At 47.5% G+C, this 20,971-nt stretch overlaps 1 protein-coding gene across 1 annotated transcript; it reads left to right on the plus strand.

Annotated features, from left to right (window-relative positions):
• Positions 1-1,800: 1,800 nt before the first annotated feature.
• ARL6IP5 (ARF like GTPase 6 interacting protein 5) lies at positions 1,801-20,121 on the plus strand. The gene is made up of 3 exons (XM_079794845.1): positions 1,801-2,284; positions 16,652-16,869; positions 19,233-20,121. Exons 1-3 carry the CDS (start codon positions 2,109-2,111, stop codon positions 19,403-19,405), a joined length of 567 nt encoding a protein of 188 aa, XP_079650971.1. The 5' UTR covers positions 1,801-2,108; the 3' UTR covers positions 19,406-20,121.
• Positions 20,122-20,971: the final 850 nt, after the last annotated feature.

A 20,971-nucleotide genomic window follows, 5' to 3' on the forward strand; every position in this document is an offset into this window, starting at 1 on the left:
AACTTCAATGATGAGAGAGAATCATTGATCAGCTGCCTTCTGCACGTCCCTCACTGAGGATCGAAGCCGAAACCTGGGCATGTGCCCTGACCAAGAATCAAACCTGTGACCTCGCGGTTCATAGGTCGATGCTCAACCACTGAGCCACACCGGTCGGGCTGGAGTATTCCTTAAGAGTCATTGTAGGTTCCTTAACTTCCTTGTAAATCATCAAGGAAAATCAAATTATGCCTTCTAGACTTTGCTTTAGGTATATTTTATTGTTTTCTGACTTTTTTGAAAAGTGGTGGCATGTGGATAGTGAATTCAGCTTTTAGTAACAGCACCATTTGCATGTTTAGAGACTGTTATCCTCATACACTAGAATCTTAGAATTTTCCCTACCACACCATGAAGTTAACTAAAATACTTTTCCTCATGCATTTGAGATAAAAGGAGGTTTACTATATCAACCAGCCCCTTAACTGGGGGCGGGGGGGGGGGGGGGGACCCTTTGGAAGCTGTAGCAGGGAATGTACAACTAAATTGTTTGGGCTGGGATACAAAACTACCATTATCTATTAAAGCGATAGGGGGAAGGCATGTAATAAGAATAGGACCACAGGTGTTTATGATTACTCACCTTACTACCTATAGATAAGAGGTTTTCTTACAGACCCTGGGACTCTGGAGGACATTCTGCAAGGGGAAAATCAGGGCTTTAAAAAGATAAGAGACACCTCTAAGCCCGGTTAGTCCATGACTCAGAAAGGAAAATACCTTTTGAGAACAAAGGAAGAACAGCACAAGCTTTGATTTGGTTGCTGTGCCTGGACCCCTGACCCCCTCCGGGAGTTTGCCTCCGCAATGCTGACCATTCTCCGGTCCTGGAACGGACTGAGCTGGGTTTTAACATCATAGAGAATTAGTAGGAGAGGTTAGAGCAGAATTTCCAGGATGACCTGCTGCTCTCCCATACTGCCAGCATTATTGGAATAAACACTCATACATGGCCCTAACCGGTTTGGCTCAGTGGATAGAGCGTCAGCCTGCGGACTCAAGGGTTCCAGGTTCGATCCCGGTCAAGGGCATGTACCTTGGTTGCGGGCACATCCCCAGTGGGGAGTGTGCAGGAGGCAGCTGATCGATGTTTCTCTCTCATCAATGTTTCTCTCTGTAAAAAATCAATAAAATATATTTTTAAAAAATAAGTAAACACTCATACATGATTCAACCCGGTCTCTGATTAATTTGGCTCAAGTAGTGACAGGTGGCCTTGGACCGGTTATGTCCGGCATCAGAAGCACTGTGCTTGCTCCCTTAGTGAAAGTTGTCCCCAAATATTAGGATAAAACCAAGAAAGGTCTTTTTGAGAGGAATCCATGTTTCTGCCCAGTAAGTACTGAGTGCAGAACAATAGTTCACTGCAAACCGTTGTTTGCTTCCAAAGGCAAACAGCGTGCCCAGATCGGGCTGGAGTGCCCAGAGTGCCCACTTGATCAGAATGGCACAGTCGTGGAATAATTTTGCCCGGAGAGAACAGACATGGAGAACAAAGAAGAGAACGCACCAACCCTTCAGTTCTACAGTCTTCTTCCCGATTTTGCCCATCTGATTTCACTCCTAGTGACGCGTGAGGAAACACGATCATCACATTCAGATGTGCAGAAGTTAGTAAGGACTTCGCTTCCAAAACCAGCTCAGCCTCCAGTAACACTACAGTTGCCTCCATTCCGTTTCACTTAGGCTGGCGTCGGAACAGCTGCAAAACCTTCCCCCAAAGGCCACGCATTCCTCACACGCCCAAGGGGTGTGTTAACGGAGCTGTGCTTGGACTTCCGGGGAAGGTGCTGCCACCTCGCCCAGCCGGGATTCCCGCGGGCTCCTTCCGGTCCTTTCGTCTCTCTCCGGAACGCTGCCGCGGGCTCCGCCGCAGGATCCCAGTCGTCCGGTGACCGACCGACCAAGCAGCGCCAGCAGGAAGTGAGCGGAGGAAAAACGCCCGCCCGCCTCCGACTCCCCCGGTTCTGCCGCCGCCAACCGCAGAGCCACCGCGCACCGCTCGGGGGCGCTTGCCGTCGCCGCCGCCTCCGGATTCCAGAGGCGGAGAGCCCCGGCCCCGAGCAGACATGGACGTGAACCTCGCCCCGCTCCGAGCCTGGGACGACTTCTTCCCGGGCTCCGACCGCTTCGCCCGGCCGGACTTCAGGGACATTTCCAAATGGAACAACCGCGTGGTGAGCAACCTGCTCTACTACCAGACCAACTACCTGGTGGTGGCTGCCATGATGATTTCCGTGGTGGGGTAAGTGGGTCCGCTCGGGCCGCTCGCGGGGGCCGGCCGGGGCCAGGCGGGGGCCGGGGCGGGCGGAAACGCTGCCAGCCTCGGGCCAGAGCAAAGGCTTCTCTCCGGGGCTCCGATTAGGATCTCGCTGGGGTGATGGCGTAGTGCCCCCGTCTTTTAAGAACTAGAGGGAGGAAGGTGGTGGAAGCCCGACCCGGGCTGGACCCGGCCCGGCCCGGCCCGGGGGCGGCAGGTGTCGGAAGGGCACGGAGGGGGCGACGCGCCGTGGACGTGTCTGCCGCGCCTGCGCTCTGCTCCGAAGCCGAACTTGGGGCGCGGGTGCGGGTGCGGGTGGGGGTTGGGGTTGCTCCCTGGGGTCGCATCGCCCAGCGCGGGGTGACGGCCGACCTCCCCGCCTCCAGGAATGGGGCCCTTTCGTTGGGGTCCAGGCGTGGCCCCCATCTCGGTCTCCCCTGCCAGCCCGCGGTCTGTATGGAGGCCCAGAAGTGCCCCGTGTCACCTGCAGGTTCACACACGCACTCGCCGGGGCGGCTGGAGCCCTGCTTTCCGCGGGGTCGCCCTGGAAGGGGCGTCTCTCCCTCCGCGGGCTCCGCGGGCCCCGTGCGCTCCCGGGAACCAGAGGGAGTCACGGCCGCGAAGGGAGCCCGGCTGTCCGGGGCGCGGAGGGAGAGCACGCCGGCCCGGGGAAGGGGCAGGCCAGGCGGGGTGGGAAGGGCGCCGGGCGGTCTCTTCAGCCGCCTGCTGCTCTTTGACTTACTCATCGGGGCGCTCCTCTGTGCCAAGCTCGGAGCCAGCGAGACCGGCCGCGGGATCGGGCGCTCCTCTGTGCCAAGCTCGGAGCCAGCGAGACCGGCCGCGGGAATGCTGGCCCCGGGGCCGGGCGTCGTGCCCAGCTGTGGGGCCAAACCGCACGGCGGGGAGCCCACGGTCCCCGGGGGTGGTGCGGAACAGGCACCCCGACGCAGAAGCGAACGCTCGTTTGTGGGTTCGGTGGACAGTGACCTGGGTCCTCCCGCGTTGCCTAAGGACCTGCCCTCCGAGAAGGGCTGGGTGCGGGGGCCGGCGCCCCGCCAAGGCTGAGTCAGCGGCAGCCACGTTAACGTTAGTTGGGGTAGAGCAGGCCTGAGGCAGCTGCCCGGTCTTGATGCTTGAGGCGTATTTCCTAGAACACTCAAAATGCTTTAAAAAACAAAGTAGTAAGTAGGATTGTATCTGTCGTTTTGATTTCATCTTTGTTTCTTTTTGTAAAGAAGCGAGCGAGGCATGTTATCGGGTGATCCAGTTATGGATTTTTGTTGTTGTTTGTTTTGAGATAATCTCACAAACTTAGATTTGGGGCACGGCTTGACACAGACCAAGCAAATGTAACAGTGCCCCCTCCCAAAACAAAAACAAAAACATTGCTTTTCAAAGAGATGCACTGCCCAGGCTTGACACGCCAGGCAGCCTGGCTGGAATTCCTTCTCCCTGGGAGGCAGGTCCTTCCTTGACTGAAGGAAGCTCCCTCCTTGTGGTGTCTGAGCTCACTAACTCAGACAGTTTGAGCGGTTGCCCTTCTCATTCCCTTTTCAAGTGGGAGATGTCGGTTGGCAGTGAAATTTTTGAAGATAAAAAATAGCCATGTTTATTTTTTATTATTCTTATTTTTAAAAACGTAGAAAATATATAGGCTGTAAGCTGTTTCGAAACTGTAGAAAATGTGAGATTTCCTTTGTAGCCCAGTAAAAACTTACTGTATGATCTTCAACTGTTTTCTGTATGTCTACAAACATACACAGCCTATAGTTTTTTCCCCACAAATTGCCCTTTTTTTTCTTTATAATCTATAATAATAAAAGTGTAATATGCTAATTAGACCAGATGTCCTTCTGGACGAAGCTGGGGCTGCGAGGGAAGCCGGGGACCCAGATACCTGCTGGCGGCACAGGAGGGAAGCCCAGTTCCCGGGTGCCAGAGGGAAGCCAGTGCTGGCAGCCGGGGGAAGGAAGGCCTACTCTTGCACGAATTTCGTGCATCGGGCCTCTGGTCTATAATAAAGTAATTTACCTGCATTCCCTCATACAACCCAATGAGATGTGATATTACTGTTACTGTACTTGAGGCTCCAAGAGCTTAAATGACTTGCTCAAAGTCTCAGCCCCAGAGTTGTACTCTTAGCTACTGTGCCATCTTCCTGTTAGTCATGAGGTTTAGAATTATAGTCTCTTAAAGCTGGAAGGAACCAAATATCTTCAGGGTCAGGGAGCTAAGGTGATTCTGGAACATTTCTCCTACAGAGAACTCTCTTGATGAAGTCAGTAGATGGGCGGGGCCAGAGCAGTGCTGGAGGCTGTGATCTGGATCCTCTGCTGGCATCTGATAGTTCTGGATACCCTGGGCGAGCTGTATGGAATGTGGCCTGTCTGCTCCCTGGGGGACAGACTCTTCCCAGGGTGTCCTGCCGGGTTCCATCCCTGCTGGGAGGAAGGGCTTCCAGGGCATTGGGGAGGGTTCTAGTCTCAGCTCTGAATGCTCTTGGGTTGGAACCCACTTGAATGAGGATAGAGAGGGCCCGCTCTTCAATTTTGCAGGAAGGGGGAGGGAAGACTAAGAGGATATCATCTAGCTCCAAAAGCACTGGAAAGGACTGCCTATGCCAAGGTAAAGTTAAGAGGGATTAGGGCCTGATCAGACAGGGCCTGGGAACCATGTTTACAAACTTGGTCTTCCTAAAAGCATCGTTTACCAGCCACGTGACTTCCACTCACTAGGTCTCCTATGCCGCTTACGTTAACTCTAAGTCTCTTACCTGATAGCCCTTGTGGAAGACATCGTCAGACCTCCTGAGTCTTCACGTAGTAGAAGGGAGTGGGGGAGAGTTTAGGCGCCAGAGCCAGATTAAGAACATTTTGAATCCCAACTGCCAGTCGGCAGCCATGTGACCCTGGGCAGGTCACCTGAGCCACCCTGTGCCTCAGCACCCTCCTCTGTGCAGTGAGGCTAAGTGTAGACCTGCCTCCCAGGCCTTCTAGGAGGATTCCTGAGTTAATACAGGCAAGTCTAGAACAGTGCTCTGAGTTTTTGGTCCACAAATGTTACTTCTGTTTTGTTTTGTTTTTCTTAATCCTCACTTGAGGATATTTTTCCACTGATTTTTAGAGACAGTGGAAGGGAGGGGGAGAGACAGAGGGAGAGAAACATTGGTGTGAGAGAGACACATCGATTGGTTGCCTCCCGTATGCACCCCAACCAGGGCCTGGAATCGGGCCTGCAACCAAGGTATATGACCTTGACTGGAATGGAACCTGGGACCCTTCAGTCCACAGGCTGACTATTCACTGAGCCAAACTGGCTAGGGCTACAAATGTTACTTCTTAATTTTCATCATTGTTGGTGTTATCATAGAGATTACTGAGAAATATAGACAGCTTCTTTTTCCCAGCAGCTCTCTCCATCCAAACTCTAGTCCCCATCTTACTCACCTCCTCCTGCTTCTCCCACAAGACTCAACTTTGGTACCATTCTGTGAAGAAATATTGTGTTTTGTCCCTCACTCCCTGTGTGAGTTGGGTCCCTCACCTTTGCCTGTATCTTTCCTGGCTTTTAAGTTGCCTCCACTCTTGGACTGTGGACTTCTCGAGGCCAGAGACTATGGGTTTTATTTGTGACTGTTATTTTTTTCTTGTTATTGTAGTTATCTTTACTTTTATTCTCTGTATCTCTGAGACCTACTCTATAGCGGATGCTTAGTTGGTAAGTGCACGGAGTAAATAATGAACGTAAGGCCTCAACATGATCACAGGGTCACTTTTAACCTCCTTAATGGAACAAATGATCATGAAACACATGGCAGCATGCCAGTTCATAACAACAACATGCCCTAAAGTGATCCTAACTGGCTCATTGCTGACAGCACTTGCTACATATTGGTTAGGACTACTATCGTGTAAAAACTCAATTTTAAAAAGCGTTATAATTCAGACTAATGCATGCTGCCCTTGTCGTCTTTTGATGAACGACTCTCCTGCACGGTGTCTGTCCTCGGCACTGCTGGATTTGGCTCGCGCGGCTCTGTTGTGGGGCTGTCCTATGTGTCGTAGGGCGCTGAGCAGCATCCCTGCTCTCGACTCACTGGCTGTCAGTAGCACCCTCCGCTTAGGCTGTGACAATCAGATCTGTCTCCAGACGTTGCCCATGTGCCCTGGGGAGCACCCCCCGCCCTCCCCGCACCCCCCTCCCCCCCCAGCCTGAGAACCTCTGCTGCACTGCCAAGAAAATGGTGATGATTCTTCAACATCATCACTAAAGGCAAGTGGCTTTATAACAAGTTACAAAATGAGTTCTTGGCAATTACAGAGGGAAGCATTTTGACTTAGCTCCTGACTTTTCAAATATAAGAGTGGAGTGTATTTGAAGCTTTACATAGCTTTGATCATTTTCCTTAATTTATTCAATTGTTATGCTATCGTTCTCCATCTGCCTAGAAGACTACTAGTTCCACAGTCTTGTTCTTTTTATTTATTTTTTAACAGAATTCTGGCAGTTGCTTTTATTAGCTTTCTGATTGAAAGTTCACTTTCTCTTGAGTTCTACTGTTATAAAATAGGAATTAAATGACTTAAAACAAAGCTCATCAAGGCCTCGCAAATGCCAACACTGAAATGTTAGGAGTTTATTCTAGTGAATCCTAGGTTACAGGCATATTTAAAATTCTCACAACTTGTTTGTTCTTTAGGCAGAAGTACTGGATGGAAACTTTAGTGGTTTTGTCATAATTGCAGCTTGTGTTTCTTATAGAACTTTGCTTCCCTTGAAGACTTGAGTTTCCTTTTGAGATTCAGGCGTCACTTCAGAAGAGACTAAATGACTTAAAGGAAAAACATGAACCATGAGCTGGGAAAAGTGTGTGTTGCTGAAAATGGCTGTGTTCCTTTAAATCCAGAAAGGAAAGATGTCTAAGATGAAGAGGACATGGCTTATCTTCTCCACCCTTGTCAGGAGACAGCTCGGCACTGGATATTCTTTTGAGCACACACGCAGCGATAGAAGCCTATGCCTCTATGTTTAAAGTGAAAAGCGAAGGCAGCATCTAATAGCACTTGCAGTGGAAGCACTAAGCATGTGAGCCATTCTGGTTGTGAACAGGAATGTCTATGTGCTTAGTAGAATGTCAGAAGCTTCGAGCCCGAGAACTCTACCATGGAACTGCATCTTTCACTCTGGGAGCTTGTGAGAGACGCAGAATCTCAGGCCCAGACCTATTGGGGCAGAATCTGCATTCTAACAAGACTCTCAGATGACTCACAGGCACATGAAAATTTAAGAAGGATAAGTCTGGTCTGGTTCAAAAGAAACATTGAGAAAATTTAAATAACTATACCTATATGCCCCGGTGTCACCTTCAGAGATTCTCAATATATACTTCTTGACTGGATCCAAGCAACCGTAGTCTTATCTGAACTCCCCAAGTTATTCTGGTATACACCACCAAGTTGAAGTTGAGAGCTACTGACCCCCTCCAACTCCCCAGCATTCACAAATATAAACGCTTGAGGTCATGTGGCTAATCGGAACCAAAGCTGCCAATAGCAGCTGCTTTTATTGATAGAAAGTGAAATGCTTTTCCCATTTAATCATATTGCAGATATCCTAAAGCTCCTGATTAACCAATTCCTCCTGAATAGTTACATGATTTTCACAACATCTGTATTTTTGCAAGTCTTTTTTTTAAAAGGTTTTTATTGATTTTTAAAGACAGAGAGAAGAAGAGGGAGAGAACAACATTCATCGGCTGCCTCCTGCATGCCCTCTACTGGGGATCGAGCCCGCAACCTGGGCATGTGCCCTGACTGGGAATCAAACCTGCAACCTCTTGGGGCATGGGACCATGCTCAACCACTGAGCCAAGCAGGCCAAGACTATTTGCAAGTCTTATTCTCACAAATTCCGCCCTGCTAGCAGAACCGTATTTCCTGGTGTATCAGAAGATCAACCACACACAGAGTTTCAAACACATAAGTGCCTCCACTGCACCTCCAATTAGAAAGGCACATTTATGGTCAATTGTGTACATTCACGCCTTCCCTTTAAGAAAGCACAATGCAGCTGATAAATGGAAAAGCCCATTATTTTCGTAGAAAGTATGTCATCACCTTGTGGCCTGTTACCAGGTGAAAACTAGAGTTACCCCTTCATGCTTTCAGTTGCTTGAAATGTAAAGGACTTTTTGGAGGGTTGGTAATTCAATTTAAAAGAGCATTGCTATAATCTTTTCAGAATGAGTGCGGTCCCATAAAATGATCTAGGACTGTGGCTACCAGCATCTGGTATTAAGAAATGGTTTGGTTATTTGGACCTTTCAATGCCACAGGAATGGAAAACCAAGTTTCCAGTTAGTAGAGGAAGAAAGCAATAAGAGAGCCTGGGGATGCTTAGGATAGGAATGTATTAAAACGTTCGCATATGAAATTGATTGCAGCCTGTTCATGCTAACACGTAGTAGAAATGTTTTTGAAGATTAATCAGCTTCAACACCAATTGTATGATATTACTATTATTTGTGTCGCTTCATTCGTTTACTCCACAAAGTGGATGAAGCCTTACCAACTGCTCAGACACTGCCAGGAGATACCGTGGAGAGTGAAACAGCTGTGCTCCTGCCTTCGCTGTGTTTAGAATCTAGAGGGGCAACTGGACAACACTGAACACGTACGAATTCATCACTCTGCAAGTTCAGGCAAAGCAAGCATTCAGAAACACACATCTCCGTAAACATACATCGCTTTCAGTCTGCCTTATTTTATTTCCTCTGTACATTATGATTCTAAATTCCCAAACTCGCAGATGTTGAAAATGGGAGAGGCATTTAGTATGTGGACAGGCGAAAGGGTTATTAAATTTTATTCATCCTTCCCCTTCTATTTGGTTCAAGAAATATTTTACTCTCTGGCCGGTGTGGTTCAGTGGTTGAGCCTTGACCTATGAACCAGGAGGTTACTGTTCGATTCCTGGTCAGGGCACATGCCTGGGTTGTGGGCTTGATCCCCAGTAGGGGCCGTGCAGGAGGCAGCTGATCAATGATTCTCTCTCATCATTGATATTTCTATATTTCCCTCTCTCTTCCTCTTTGAAATCAATAAAAAAATATTTATAAACAAAAAAGAGACCTTTTACTAAGCACTTACTTTGTGCCAGACACCATGTGAGCCCTGCGGATACAGGCAGGAATACAAGTCCACACAGCCCTCCCGAGTCCTCCCAGAATTCCTCTTCCTGTCCTCGCTCGCAGAGCCCTCATGCTGGTGAGGCAGAGCCCGGCATGCTGGCCTGTCTTCCCAGTGCATTGTGTGTTTCTTCTGATCACAGGACTTTAAAAGGTCTATACACACTACAATTTTGACCTCAAATAATTTGCAAAATGTGTCATCTAATAAGGATTGTCTTTCTCTAAATCATCTTCTGACACTATGTAACCTTGTTCTTCTTGACATCTCTCCACACACTTTTTTTTTAATGTCCCCTGCCACTGTCAGCACGGTTGGTAGTTTCTATCCATTTATTTCCATAAGGATTAACAGTGGTTCCGGGTAAGTGTGCAAAATAAGTGAGCATGTGTTGGATTTTTTAGAGGGCAAAAGCTCTCAACTTATTAGAGGACGAGATCTCTGTACAGGAAATCCAATTCTAAAAGATAAACTTGACCTATCCATTTAACACCAAATGGAGTAGCACTGTTGGAAATTTCTTACTATGCTGCTTTTGGACAGATGAATTCTGCTGTTGATCACGCGGCTTCAGACTATTTACCCAGAACACCCTCCCCTGTCTCCTGCAGAGGGTGGCTCTTTGTTTCAGGGAGCACCTCCATGCCGTGATCTGAGACAAAACCTGCAGGCGCTTCTCCATCCTGTGGGCTTTGACCACAAATGTGTAAGGTCTCCCGGCCCTCCGGCCCCGGAGCACACGGCAGAAAGCCCATCTGAGGCGGCAAACGGGGGCTCTGGTTCTCCAGCGCCTACTTCATGTCCTCACGCAGCGGCCCCTCGCCCCCGAGGAGCGGAAGGGTGGGCGGCAACAGGCAGGAAACGCTCACCCGAAGGGAACTCATGTGTCACTGGGCTCTTTAGCATTTGGCCAACCTGTCCTCGCTCCCACTCTGTAAGAATGTGCCGTGTGACAACTTAATTTATTCTACTAAAAGCATTCGGAAAGAACAGTTTATAAACGAGTATCTTCCCACTTCAGTTCTAAAGCGTTACTTGTTGTGAGTGAACATTTGTTCCTTATTGTTGAAGGCACGTGCGTGAGGCTTCATTGTACCATTCTCTCTACCTCTGTGTTAGTTAGACATTTGCCGGAATAAAAAGTTCCTAAAGGGTTTGTTGCAGTCTGATCCGAGCCTTTAACTGACGGTTATTGGAAGCTCCCTGCGGAGGGGAGTAGGAGATAGTGACTTCTAACAGATCCAACCCGCTGTATGTTAGAAATAAAACAAGCAATTCGTTGGATAAGTGCAAACACAAACAAACAAACAAACAAACATGGCGGTTCATCAGGTGTCTCACTGTGAATACCTTTAGCCTGCCAGTGGCTGCCGGTTACCAGGGTTGCAACACATTTCAGTACACGGCGAGTGTGCAGTGAGCACCATGGGCTTCCCAGTCACTGGTGGGAACATCTCCCGGGCAGGTTACTGGGACCAAAGAGACAGGCTCCAGTCTTGTCTTAACTGCTCTGGCCATTGGGCCAGGAAAGTCTGCTCCCATTACTCAAAGCGGCTTGTGTATTTACATTTATACTTTACAGTGGAAATAGTTCTTGCCAGGACGGAAGCCCGTGTGAAACCAACATTGCCCTGGCCAGTGTGGCTCAGTTGGTTGGAGCATCGTCCGGTAAACCGAAAGGTTTCAGGTTCAGTGCCCTATTGGGGCTCATACCGGAGGAGGCAGGGGATCAATGTTTCTCTCTCACATTGAGTTTCTCTCTCTCTCTCTCTCTCTCTCCCTCCCTTTCTCCAAAAAAAATTTTTTTTTTAATTTTTTTAAAAATATATTTTATTGATTTTTCACAGAGAGGAAGGAAGAGGGATAGAGAGCTAGAAACATCGATGAGAGAGAGACATCAACCAGCTGCCTTCTGCACACCCCCCACCGGGGGATGTGCCCGCAACCAATGTACATGCCCTTGACCGGAATCGAATCTGGGACCTTTCAGTCTGCAGACCGACGCTCCATCCACTGAGCCAAACCAGCTTCGGCAAAAAAAAATTTTTTTAAAAATCAATAAGCATATCCTCAGGTGAGGATTGAAAGAGAAAACACTTCTGCTTGCCCCACTTCTTAAAAAGAAAGAAAGAAAGAAACGCACGTCACCACAGGAGGCGGCGGGGGCTATGGGCGCGATCAGAGCCAGCGGGCCCATCTGGGCAGGTCGGGGGCTGGACCTCCCCTGGCCCCACCTGCACGGGTGATAGCGCTTCCAAACCTCACTCATCAGACCTCATTGTTGCTTACGTTCGCATGGGAGGTTGGGTGATTTTTCTTACTTTTGCTTCTTTCTTTGTTTTTTCATCACAGCTCAGTGAAGGCACAGAGACAGGGACTGTTTCTCCGGTAACGGTGTCCAATGAGAACAACAGTGATTTCTCCAAGATCCAACGCACGTCCATTCATCTGTGGCCATAGAAAGGGCTGGGCTTGTTTCAATAACATGAATGTATGCTAGATTCTTACTTAGCTTTTTTCTTTCTTTCTTTCCGCAAATATTTATTGAATAGTACTTGCTCTGTGCTAGGTGCTGGGGAGAAAATGTCATGGTGCTTGCCCTGATGGAGCCCGGTCTGCAGTGGGAGACAAAGTACTCATCCAGTACTCACCAGTGCAAAGTACTCACGCAGATAAAGCCCCTGCCAGGTGCCGTGCTGGGCCCGGTCAGAGGGACTGAGCGGAGATGTGAGGGCGGGAGGAGTCAGGGGGCGGACGGCTGTGCCAGGGCAAGGCCAGCGCCCGGTGAGCTCCGGAAGCGGGTGGGGCCGAAGCCGGAGGAGGTGGTGTGTGAAGGCGCCTGCCAGAAGGCTGTGGCCTTGGCTCCCTCCTGCTGTATGAAGAGCCCCTAACCTGCGGCTTGCAGATGCAGCCTCAGCCAAACGGAGGCTCGGCCATGGCCGTGTGGCCGGATTTCAGGCTCCTCTTCCTCCTCCAGCCGAGGTCGCCTGTTGGGGGTACAACTACACAGCGGTGTCGGTGCCGGTATCAGCAGCCGGTGCCGGTATCAGCAGCCGTGGCCTTGGCCCTGGAGGCAGGCGGCCGGACTCTGCAGGCCTGGTAGATGTGGGAGGAGTTCTGTTCCTACTCTGAAAGCAGTGAGGAGCAAGGAGAGGGAGGGGTGGCTACATAGTTGCCATGATCCCTCTGGCTGTTGAGGGCTGTGAAAACACGTTAGCAGTTTAGAGAAGTTCACTGTGAGGACTGTTCCCCTTCCTGGTGAGTCAGGCTTCCGCAGGAGCCAAACTGCAAAGATAGCTTTTGGGTTAGAACGTTGTGATTCGTTATAAAAGCTGCTTCTACTGCTCAGGAGACAGTCCGCTGCCTCTTTGGTTCTTGGCGTTGCAGCCTGAAACAAGTGACTCAGTATGCCCTTGAACTGATCTGAGGGTCTCCGTTTCAGTAACTGGTCTGTTCCTTAGCTTGCTTTTATTTTATGTAGAATGAGGTGAGTTTTCAAGGTCCCCCAGCTCTCAAATTCTGCGATTGGCCAAGATTTTCCCCTTCAGCAGCTGTGCTGGCACTGTGGCTACAGTTAGCAGAATCACATTGCGTGTTCAAGGCATGTGTCCACACCTAGTAATAGCTGCCTTCCTTCAGAGGGAATGAGAGTGCTAGGGACTTCCCAGAATGATCCGGAGTTGCTTATCCCAACTAGAAGAATGGGGTTTCTTAGGATGTTGGGCTGGGGGAGAGATTTCTGAGGCTGGTTAGCAACACAGAATGGCTTATATTGTGAGTTGCTATCACAATTACATCAATTTACACCCTTTTTCTCCCCTGTATCCCTCTGAATATATTTCTTCACTTCTCTGGGCCTCAGCTTATTCATCTGTGTAATGGGACTGAAATGATTCCTCTTTGAAGATTTTGTTCTGCTTTTGATTTGTGAAACTATGTACTGTTTCCGCCAAAGACAGAAAATCCACGTTCTCTCCCTCCCTCTCTGCTGCTCTCCCTCTCTCTCCCTCTGGCTGGTGTGTGCACTTACTTGCTCTACTGGAAGTGGTGTGCATTTCACGTTTCTTAGAAGGGAGTTGCCTGTAATCCGAATAAAGCAGGAAGTCATTTCTGCTCTGAGTAATTTTGTTCATTTTTTCCAGCTTAGAAACTTCGTTACTTTCTAATTATAGATTGTGGCTGGGCATGTTGTAAACTCCCATCAGTTCTGTCTGTTTGCTCTGTCCCTTCCCCTTGAACATGAGCAACGGGAACAGGTGGAGAGCAGATCTGGAGTTGCCGGAGTCAGGCCTGGATTGTTCATTGTTCTTTTGTCCTTGGCTTTATTTAGACATTCAACCCCGGTATCTACTTCACTTGTCCAGAGGAAAATAAAAAAAGCTCGGCATGCATTTTATTACGTGCTCGCTTCATGAATTATTCTAATAGGTATTCTAGAAAGAACTGAGTAAGAGACCTTTGACACTTTACTGCCAACCAGCCATCTTCAATTTACATTTCATGCAAAGCACCTCCCGAAACTTGAACCCTCCACTCTAGTTCTTTGCGTTAGTGTTGGTCTCCTCTTTACAGCTCAGAAACATTTGGGTGAGTTCTAGGTCCACGTCAAGGCTACGTAAAAGGGTTTGTTTCTCTCAGGTACCTTTTCTCGCTTTCATTTGTTTGTTTTTAAATATCAATTTTTAAAAAAAATATTTAAGTAATACTTGGCTATTGAGAAAAACATGAGAATAGAAATAAGCAAGTGGAAATAAACTGCCCATGATCCTAGTACCCAGTGTAACGACTATAGTCTTGAGTGTAATTTCTCTCCGATTCCTTTTGGTGTTAGGGTGAGATCTACTGACCCGTGAGCGTCTCTGGGCCTCTCCACGGAGTCTCCCCACCGCCTGCTAAAGAGGATTTTGCTTTTGCCCTGTCCATTTCTTTTCTTCCTGAGGCCTATAAGGAAATGTGTGTCTTTCTCAGACCAGTTACCAGGTTAAGTCAGGAGGTAGGGTAAAACCACATAAAATTCTAAAAAGAAAAGAAATGAAAAAAGTACAGAGACTAGTTAAATCCAGGTAAAACTAGAGAAGAGGACAGACAGACTAGCGCGTGGGCTGGATGCGGGGAAGCTTGGGGGCAGGAGCCACGGTTGGAGTGAGAGAAGGGACGCCTCACTGTGCATAGGAGTGGAAGTTCATGGGCATTGGCTGTGCCACGCCTGGGTGTGGAGCTGGGAGCAGCTGATTATATATTTTTGTATTTTCTTTTTTTATCTGTTCATATTATTTCTGATCACAAAATAATATACTAATTGTAATAATTTCTACTTCTGAGCTGTATAACAAATACGATAAATCTACCTAACAGAGAGACTGTGTTCCAGTTGATTTTACCCACGCAATATATTATTAATATCTTCCATATTATTAATTATACTTCAACTTTTAAAAAACTGCTGTATTATCACCATCTAGTACGTTTTGGTCCCTATAGGTTATTTCTAAAAGTTTTTAATCATAAATACCACTCAAATTACAACTCAATCTTTGCATTTTTATTTATTTCTTTAGACTCTATTCTAGGGAGGGATTTAAGTATTTGCAAGAGTTTTGAATGAAATGAGCAATTTATTATTGTAGGGTTTAATTTTAAATTAGGTACCACTGTTTAATTCCATACCTTTTAATAGAATACCTTCTTAAACATTTTGACATTGATTATGTCCTTGATTTCACCCATTAAGGTATGCATTTTGTTCACTCCTATTTGAAACTATTTAAAATAGCTTTTCTTTTGTGTTTTAAGAGGTAGAATCGGAGCTAAAGTTGAAAGGGATTTTTTAAAAGTTTCTTAGTTATCCTACATATGAGTCCCAGCACGAATATGAAGCCTCCTCTGTTTCAGAGGGAGGAAGCTGCTGGCCTCACCTGTCATTCTCCTGTCTCCCCGGTCCTCCGCAGTCCCTCCTGGGGTCGTCCAGAGCGTGATGAAAACACACTGGCCCTCTGTGCCCTTCCCCAGTGAAATGCTCTTAGCCTCTTGGGAGGGTAAAATGCTAATGACTGTGCACTTGCTGACCACACTGCCTTGTTAGGGCTTTGTATGCACAGTGGGTGGGGTGGAGGTGGGGTGCAGCGCCCAGTCATTTTACTTGGTCTAAATTTCCTCTGCACAGTGCGTTCTCCCGTTATCAACAGTAGTGTAACCTCTGACTCAGGGGCCAGTGAATCCGAGCTCTGTATTTGGAAATTCCAGTTGATTTCCCATCTCCCAGTGAGGCTCTGGGCCCTTTTAAAGAACTACAATGGACTCTCTGTGCCAGGAATCATAATGCCTCCATGGCTGGGCTGGTCACGTAAGAGGACGATGCAGGCTAACTGTTAGGTGAACGATGAGTAATGCCGGCTGCCTGGGGCCTCTGTGTCAGAGATGCCGGCGGTGGTGTGGAGACCGGGCACGAGGGAGATATTTGTTCTCTCTGAGCAGGGAGGCAACTCCAGCCCTTGTGGACATGTGGGAAAGTGGACCCGGTCTTGTTAGATTTTCATGTTTCCTGAGAAGCAAGAAATCCCAAGTTTTATGGACTTTTTAAACTCTGGGACTTGAGTAAAAGTTTTTTTTAATGCACTGTCCATTTCAGACACAAATTTGACTGCAGACTAGATCTGGCCCGTGGAGGCTATTGTGTGGCCTCTATGCCGGCGGTCGCCAGCCTTTCGGACCTCACGGACCACAGTGGTCCGCGGACCGCCGTTGGTGACCACTGCTCATGCTACATCCGCCTGTCATGGCCATTTCTATAAGGATTTAAGTAAGCCCTCAGAAAATACGATTTCATGTCCTAGAGCCCAAAGAATGAACGCTAAACACAGCCCCTCCAAACAAGGGGTCTCCTAGATTTGACAAGGCTCAACCCCGTGGGCCTCTAATGAGATGAACGTCATGACGAGTGTGGTGGGAGTGACTCTTACCTCCACCATTTCTCACCTCTGCACCTAAGTTTCTTCTTTCGAGAAATGCTGAGTGGTGTCCACTCTCTCCGGTTCTAAGGATTACATGAAGCAATTCAGATCAAATGCTCAGTAAATGCTGCCCACTTGTTTTGAGCCTCCTGTCCTCATCTTCCTCTTCCCGCTGCTGCCACTGCTGACCCAGCCCCCCTTTTCTCACGTTCCAGGTTCCTGAGCCCCTTCAACATGATCCTCGGGGGGATTGTGGTGGTGCTCGTGTTCACAGGGTTTGTGTGGGCCGCCCACAACAAGGACGTCCTCCGCCGCATGAAGAAGCGGTACCCCACGACCTTCGTCATGGTGGTCATGGTGGCGAGCTACTTCCTCATATCCATGTTCGGGGGCGTCATGGTCTTCGTGTTTGGCATCACGTTCCCTTTGTTGTGTAAGTAAGCCACGTGGGAGTGATTGTTCAGTGGGAATTACATAACCTGTTTCTTTTTTAAATTTAAATTATTTATTGTTGAAGGTATTACATCATCACCTGTTTCTTATGTGTGTTGGCATGTCTGCAAAATTACCAGAATGTTCTGAAATAGCAGATCCAGGCCCGTAGTACATTCATTCTACAAATATGTACTGGGCACCTGCTCAGTGCCAGCCCTCTTCTGGGGACACAAGGTGAACAAAAGAAATACGGCTCCCCAGCCACGGCCGGCCAGGGGCCCAGCCGCACTGGGTGCAGCTCCGTCTGAGAGTGGGTCTGCGGTCAGTCTTCACGTGCCACTCACAGTCCTCACTCCGGGGCGAGTGCATGTCATTGGGAAGCAACCACTTACTCTGTGCTGCTCAGGAGACCACGAGGCAGCGCCTGGAGCTGCCCACGGCAAGTTTCTCCTCGAGTGTACTTTCTCAATTAATTTTTTCTAGCAAGAGGGACACAAAGAAGATCGTTATTGCTGTCAAAAGTTTTATAAGCCTATAGAAATAATTGGCCCAGAAATCGATACCAAGTCCTCCGGTTCTTGTGAGGAGCAGATAGTTTGTAAGTTTTACATGCTTTGTTTTTTTTTTAAACTGAGATTCCAGGCACAGGAAGCCTGAAATAGAGAATATATCAAATTCAGTCTCACTGGCAGAAATCTGATTAAAATCCTAGTGTATTACGTGGCAGGAACATCCCTTTAACTTTTTTAAAAAATATATATTTTATTGATTTTTTACAGAAAGGAAGGGAGAGGGATAGAGAGTTAGAAACATCGATCGGCTGCCTCCTGCACACTCCCTACTGGGTATGTGCCCACAACCAAGGTACATGCCCTTGACTGGAATCAAACCTGGGACCCTTGAGTCCGCAGGCCGATGCTCTATCCACTGAGCCAAACCAGTTAGGGCCCCTTTAACTTTTAATAGCATTTCACATGTGCAGTATTCCATTAAGTAAAAACCAATTGGTGTTGCGTTAGATTAAGAATATTTATAGATGAATCCCACACAATATTTGACAAAATACTTAAGCCAGCACATTCAGACTTTTTGAAGTATTCTTCAAGCTGTCCTTGTGTGCTAGCGGCTTGGTCAGTAGTTCAGTGATTCTGCTTGGCACACGGCTTGTTACCTTGAGCACCTTTTCACCTCAGAGCCCGAGACAGGCAGTGTAGCGAGGGGCATCACAGGTAGGGAGTCACAAAGGGTCTGATTTCTATTCCTGGACCTTATGGAAAGCAGCCATGTGATTTGGACCAGGTACACTATATGGGCCATAGTTCACACATTCTAGAAACCATGGAAAATTACACAAGATAAGTGATTCCCAAACTTCGATGATTGTGAGGATCACCCAGGATGCTTATAGAAATAAAAATATAAAATTTCCAACCATATATTTAAAAAAAATATATATTTTTATTGATTTCAGAGAGGAAGAGGGAGAGAGAGAGAGAGAGAGAGAGAGAGAGAGAGAGAGAGAAACATCAATGATGAGAGAGAATCACTAATCAGCTGCCTCCTGCATGCTCCAACTGGGGATTGAGCCTACAACCCAGGCATGTGCCCTGACCTCCTGGTTCATAGGTTTAGCCTCCTGGTTCAGCCACTAAGCCATGCTGGTCGGGCAAATCTCTTTCTTAATAAACAAACTTTGGTAATTCTCAACGATGAAGCAAATTTGGGGAACATGAGGCACATTAAATCTATAAAGCTGTCAGCTCAGGTGGTTGGGCATCCATGCACCGAAAGGTTATGGGCTCTATCCCATTCGGGGCGTGCAGGAGGCAGCCCATCAATGTTATGCTCTCACATGGATGTTTCTCTCTTCTCCTTCCTCTCTCTAAAAATCAATAAGCTATTTTTAAAAATCGACAGAACTGTTAGTTTCTGTCTATAAATCTATATCCAACACTTCAGAAAGCTGCCTGTTGGCTGGGCTTCGCCACACGCCCCTGGTTTTCTCAGAGCTGAGCTCGAGTTCCTCTCTGGACACCCAGTGCGAGGCGGGCTCGGCTGTGGCCGGAGCATGTTGGTGGCTTTGAACGTCGGCATTGCAGTAGCAGCTAGAAGGTGGCGGCATCCGTGCAGGTGGGAAGAGTGGCTACTGGGCCGCATCCTTCCTGCTGAAGGCAATTCCTTCTCACGAAAAGAAAACGCCTATAAGGCCTCTGTGCGGTCCGAGTGGCAAGTGAGGGTTTGGACCGGTTAGAGAACCGGGTGGACTCCAGCTAAGGAAGGCGGGGACTGAGGGGAGGAGAGGGTGTGCTGTGGATGGGAGGGAGGCAGCTCACCGTGTCTCCATGTCTCCCCTCTCCGCAGTGATGTTCATCCATGCCTCGCTCAGACTTCGGAACCTCAAGAACAAGCTGGAGAATAAGATGGAGGGAATCGGCCTGAAGAGGACGCCCATGGGCATCGTGCTGGACGCCCTGGAGCAGCAGGAGGAAAGCCTGGGCAAGCTCACTGACTATCTCAGCAAAGCGAAGGAGTGAGCCGGCGCCTGGCCAGGGCTGCCGCAGAGCGCCAGGTGCAGTTGCTCGTCCAGACCCACTTTCTGTTTGTATTTTTGAGATGAGGGGGACATACCACCCAACAGTCGATGGCCGCATGCATCTGTAGGCCAAACTGTTAACACCTCTGATGTTACAGAGAGAAGGCCCAGGAACCGTCTGTCTGAACTTTCAACTATGTTTATGAAAACTGATAGGAAATGGAGCACACTTATGTCTGTAGGGGAATAAAAGAAAATATAGGAATTGATTATACAGCCACAATACAGTCATAGGAAAAAAAGTAACGGTAGAGTTTAAGGCAATGAGTAATGGAAAGACTGTTCATGTAGATAATGTCATGCATTAGCCTGTTCAGTCCCCCAGCATCCTCCAAATGTATTCCCCAGGATCATATGTGGGCTATAAATTAGTTTAGTGTTTATTGTTTTAAAATAAAAAATGATCTCTATCACTTTGCCTCCTGTTTGACATGCAGAGGAAACTGGACAAACCAGTTGTTTATATTTTGTTTACAAATATAAAGATAGCTGTTTAGGAGAATATTTTGTCGAATTTTTGTAATTTTTGAAATGCTAGTCATGTGTTTTTACTAGCAGGTATTTGCTGCAAACTGAATGTCATCTTCCTTAAGGCACTCACAGCTGTGTACCGTCTTCTTCTTTAAAAAGTAATAAACAAAACATGTTTATATCCCACATTTTTTGTTGTCATAATAACAGAAAGGTGTCTAAGATAACGTTTCCTATATTTTTCGTTTCAACTTTAAAAGGAATGTGTGTTTTAATTTCTTAGGGGCACAGCGAGGACACTTAACAGCTGGTTGTCTGAAATCTGAAAAGCATCTTTAGATGATCCAGGAAAAGACTTTAAAATGGGAATGAAAGTGGGAGTGATCACCAGCATTGGCAGTTCATAGAAACTTTAAGCAGCAATTGTTACAACCATGTATTTTTATAGATAGACATCGAATTAAGATAGCATGTGTTCATATATTCTGTTCCTTTCTTCCTCTCCTTTCCCATGTGTTGTGTTTAGAAATAGATGATACAAAGTGATTTCATAGGTGAATAGGACACTTTGTTTTCCCTCCGGCTGAATCGGGAAGACAGTGGAGCAGCGCTCCATGAGGGGGCGCTGTGACCCAGAATAAGAGGCCACAGCACGTGCTCCTGACTTCCCTTGCACTTTAATTTGTCAGCCAGCCTGCAGCCTTCATCTCTAGCACAGTGACGGCATCCCGCCTTCACAGACATGGTCTAGGAATTGTACCCTGACCCGAATATGAAGAATAAAATGTTTCAAAGGTTTCTTTGTGAGACTTTATTTAATGCACATCTATGTTAAATGTCTAAGAAACTCGGTGACAACTTGGTTTTATAAATGATATACTACACAGTAAACACTCATATTGCATTTCAAATACTGTTTTTTGTTTTTTTTAAAATATATTTTATTGATTTATTACAGTGAGGAAGAGAGAGGGATAGAGAGTTAGAAACATCGATGAGAGAGAAACATCGACCAGCTGCCTCTTGCACACCCTCT

The sequence above is a fragment of the Cnephaeus nilssonii genome, assembly GCF_951640355.1.
Source record: "Cnephaeus nilssonii genome assembly, chromosome: 17".
NCBI lineage: Eukaryota > Metazoa > Chordata > Mammalia > Chiroptera > Vespertilionidae > Cnephaeus > Cnephaeus nilssonii.

Coding starts and splice junctions, on each gene's coding strand:
- ARL6IP5 (XM_079794845.1), top strand. CDS start 2,109: ATGGACGTGAACCTCGCCCCGCTCCGAGCCTGGGACGACTTCTTCCCG. Junction 2,285..16,651: donor ATGATGATTTCCGTGGTGGG/GTAAGTGGGTCC, acceptor CTCACGTTCCAG/GTTCCTGAGCCCCTTCAACA. Junction 16,870..19,232: donor CATCACGTTCCCTTTGTTGT/GTAAGTAAGCCA, acceptor CCCTCTCCGCAG/TGATGTTCATCCATGCCTCG.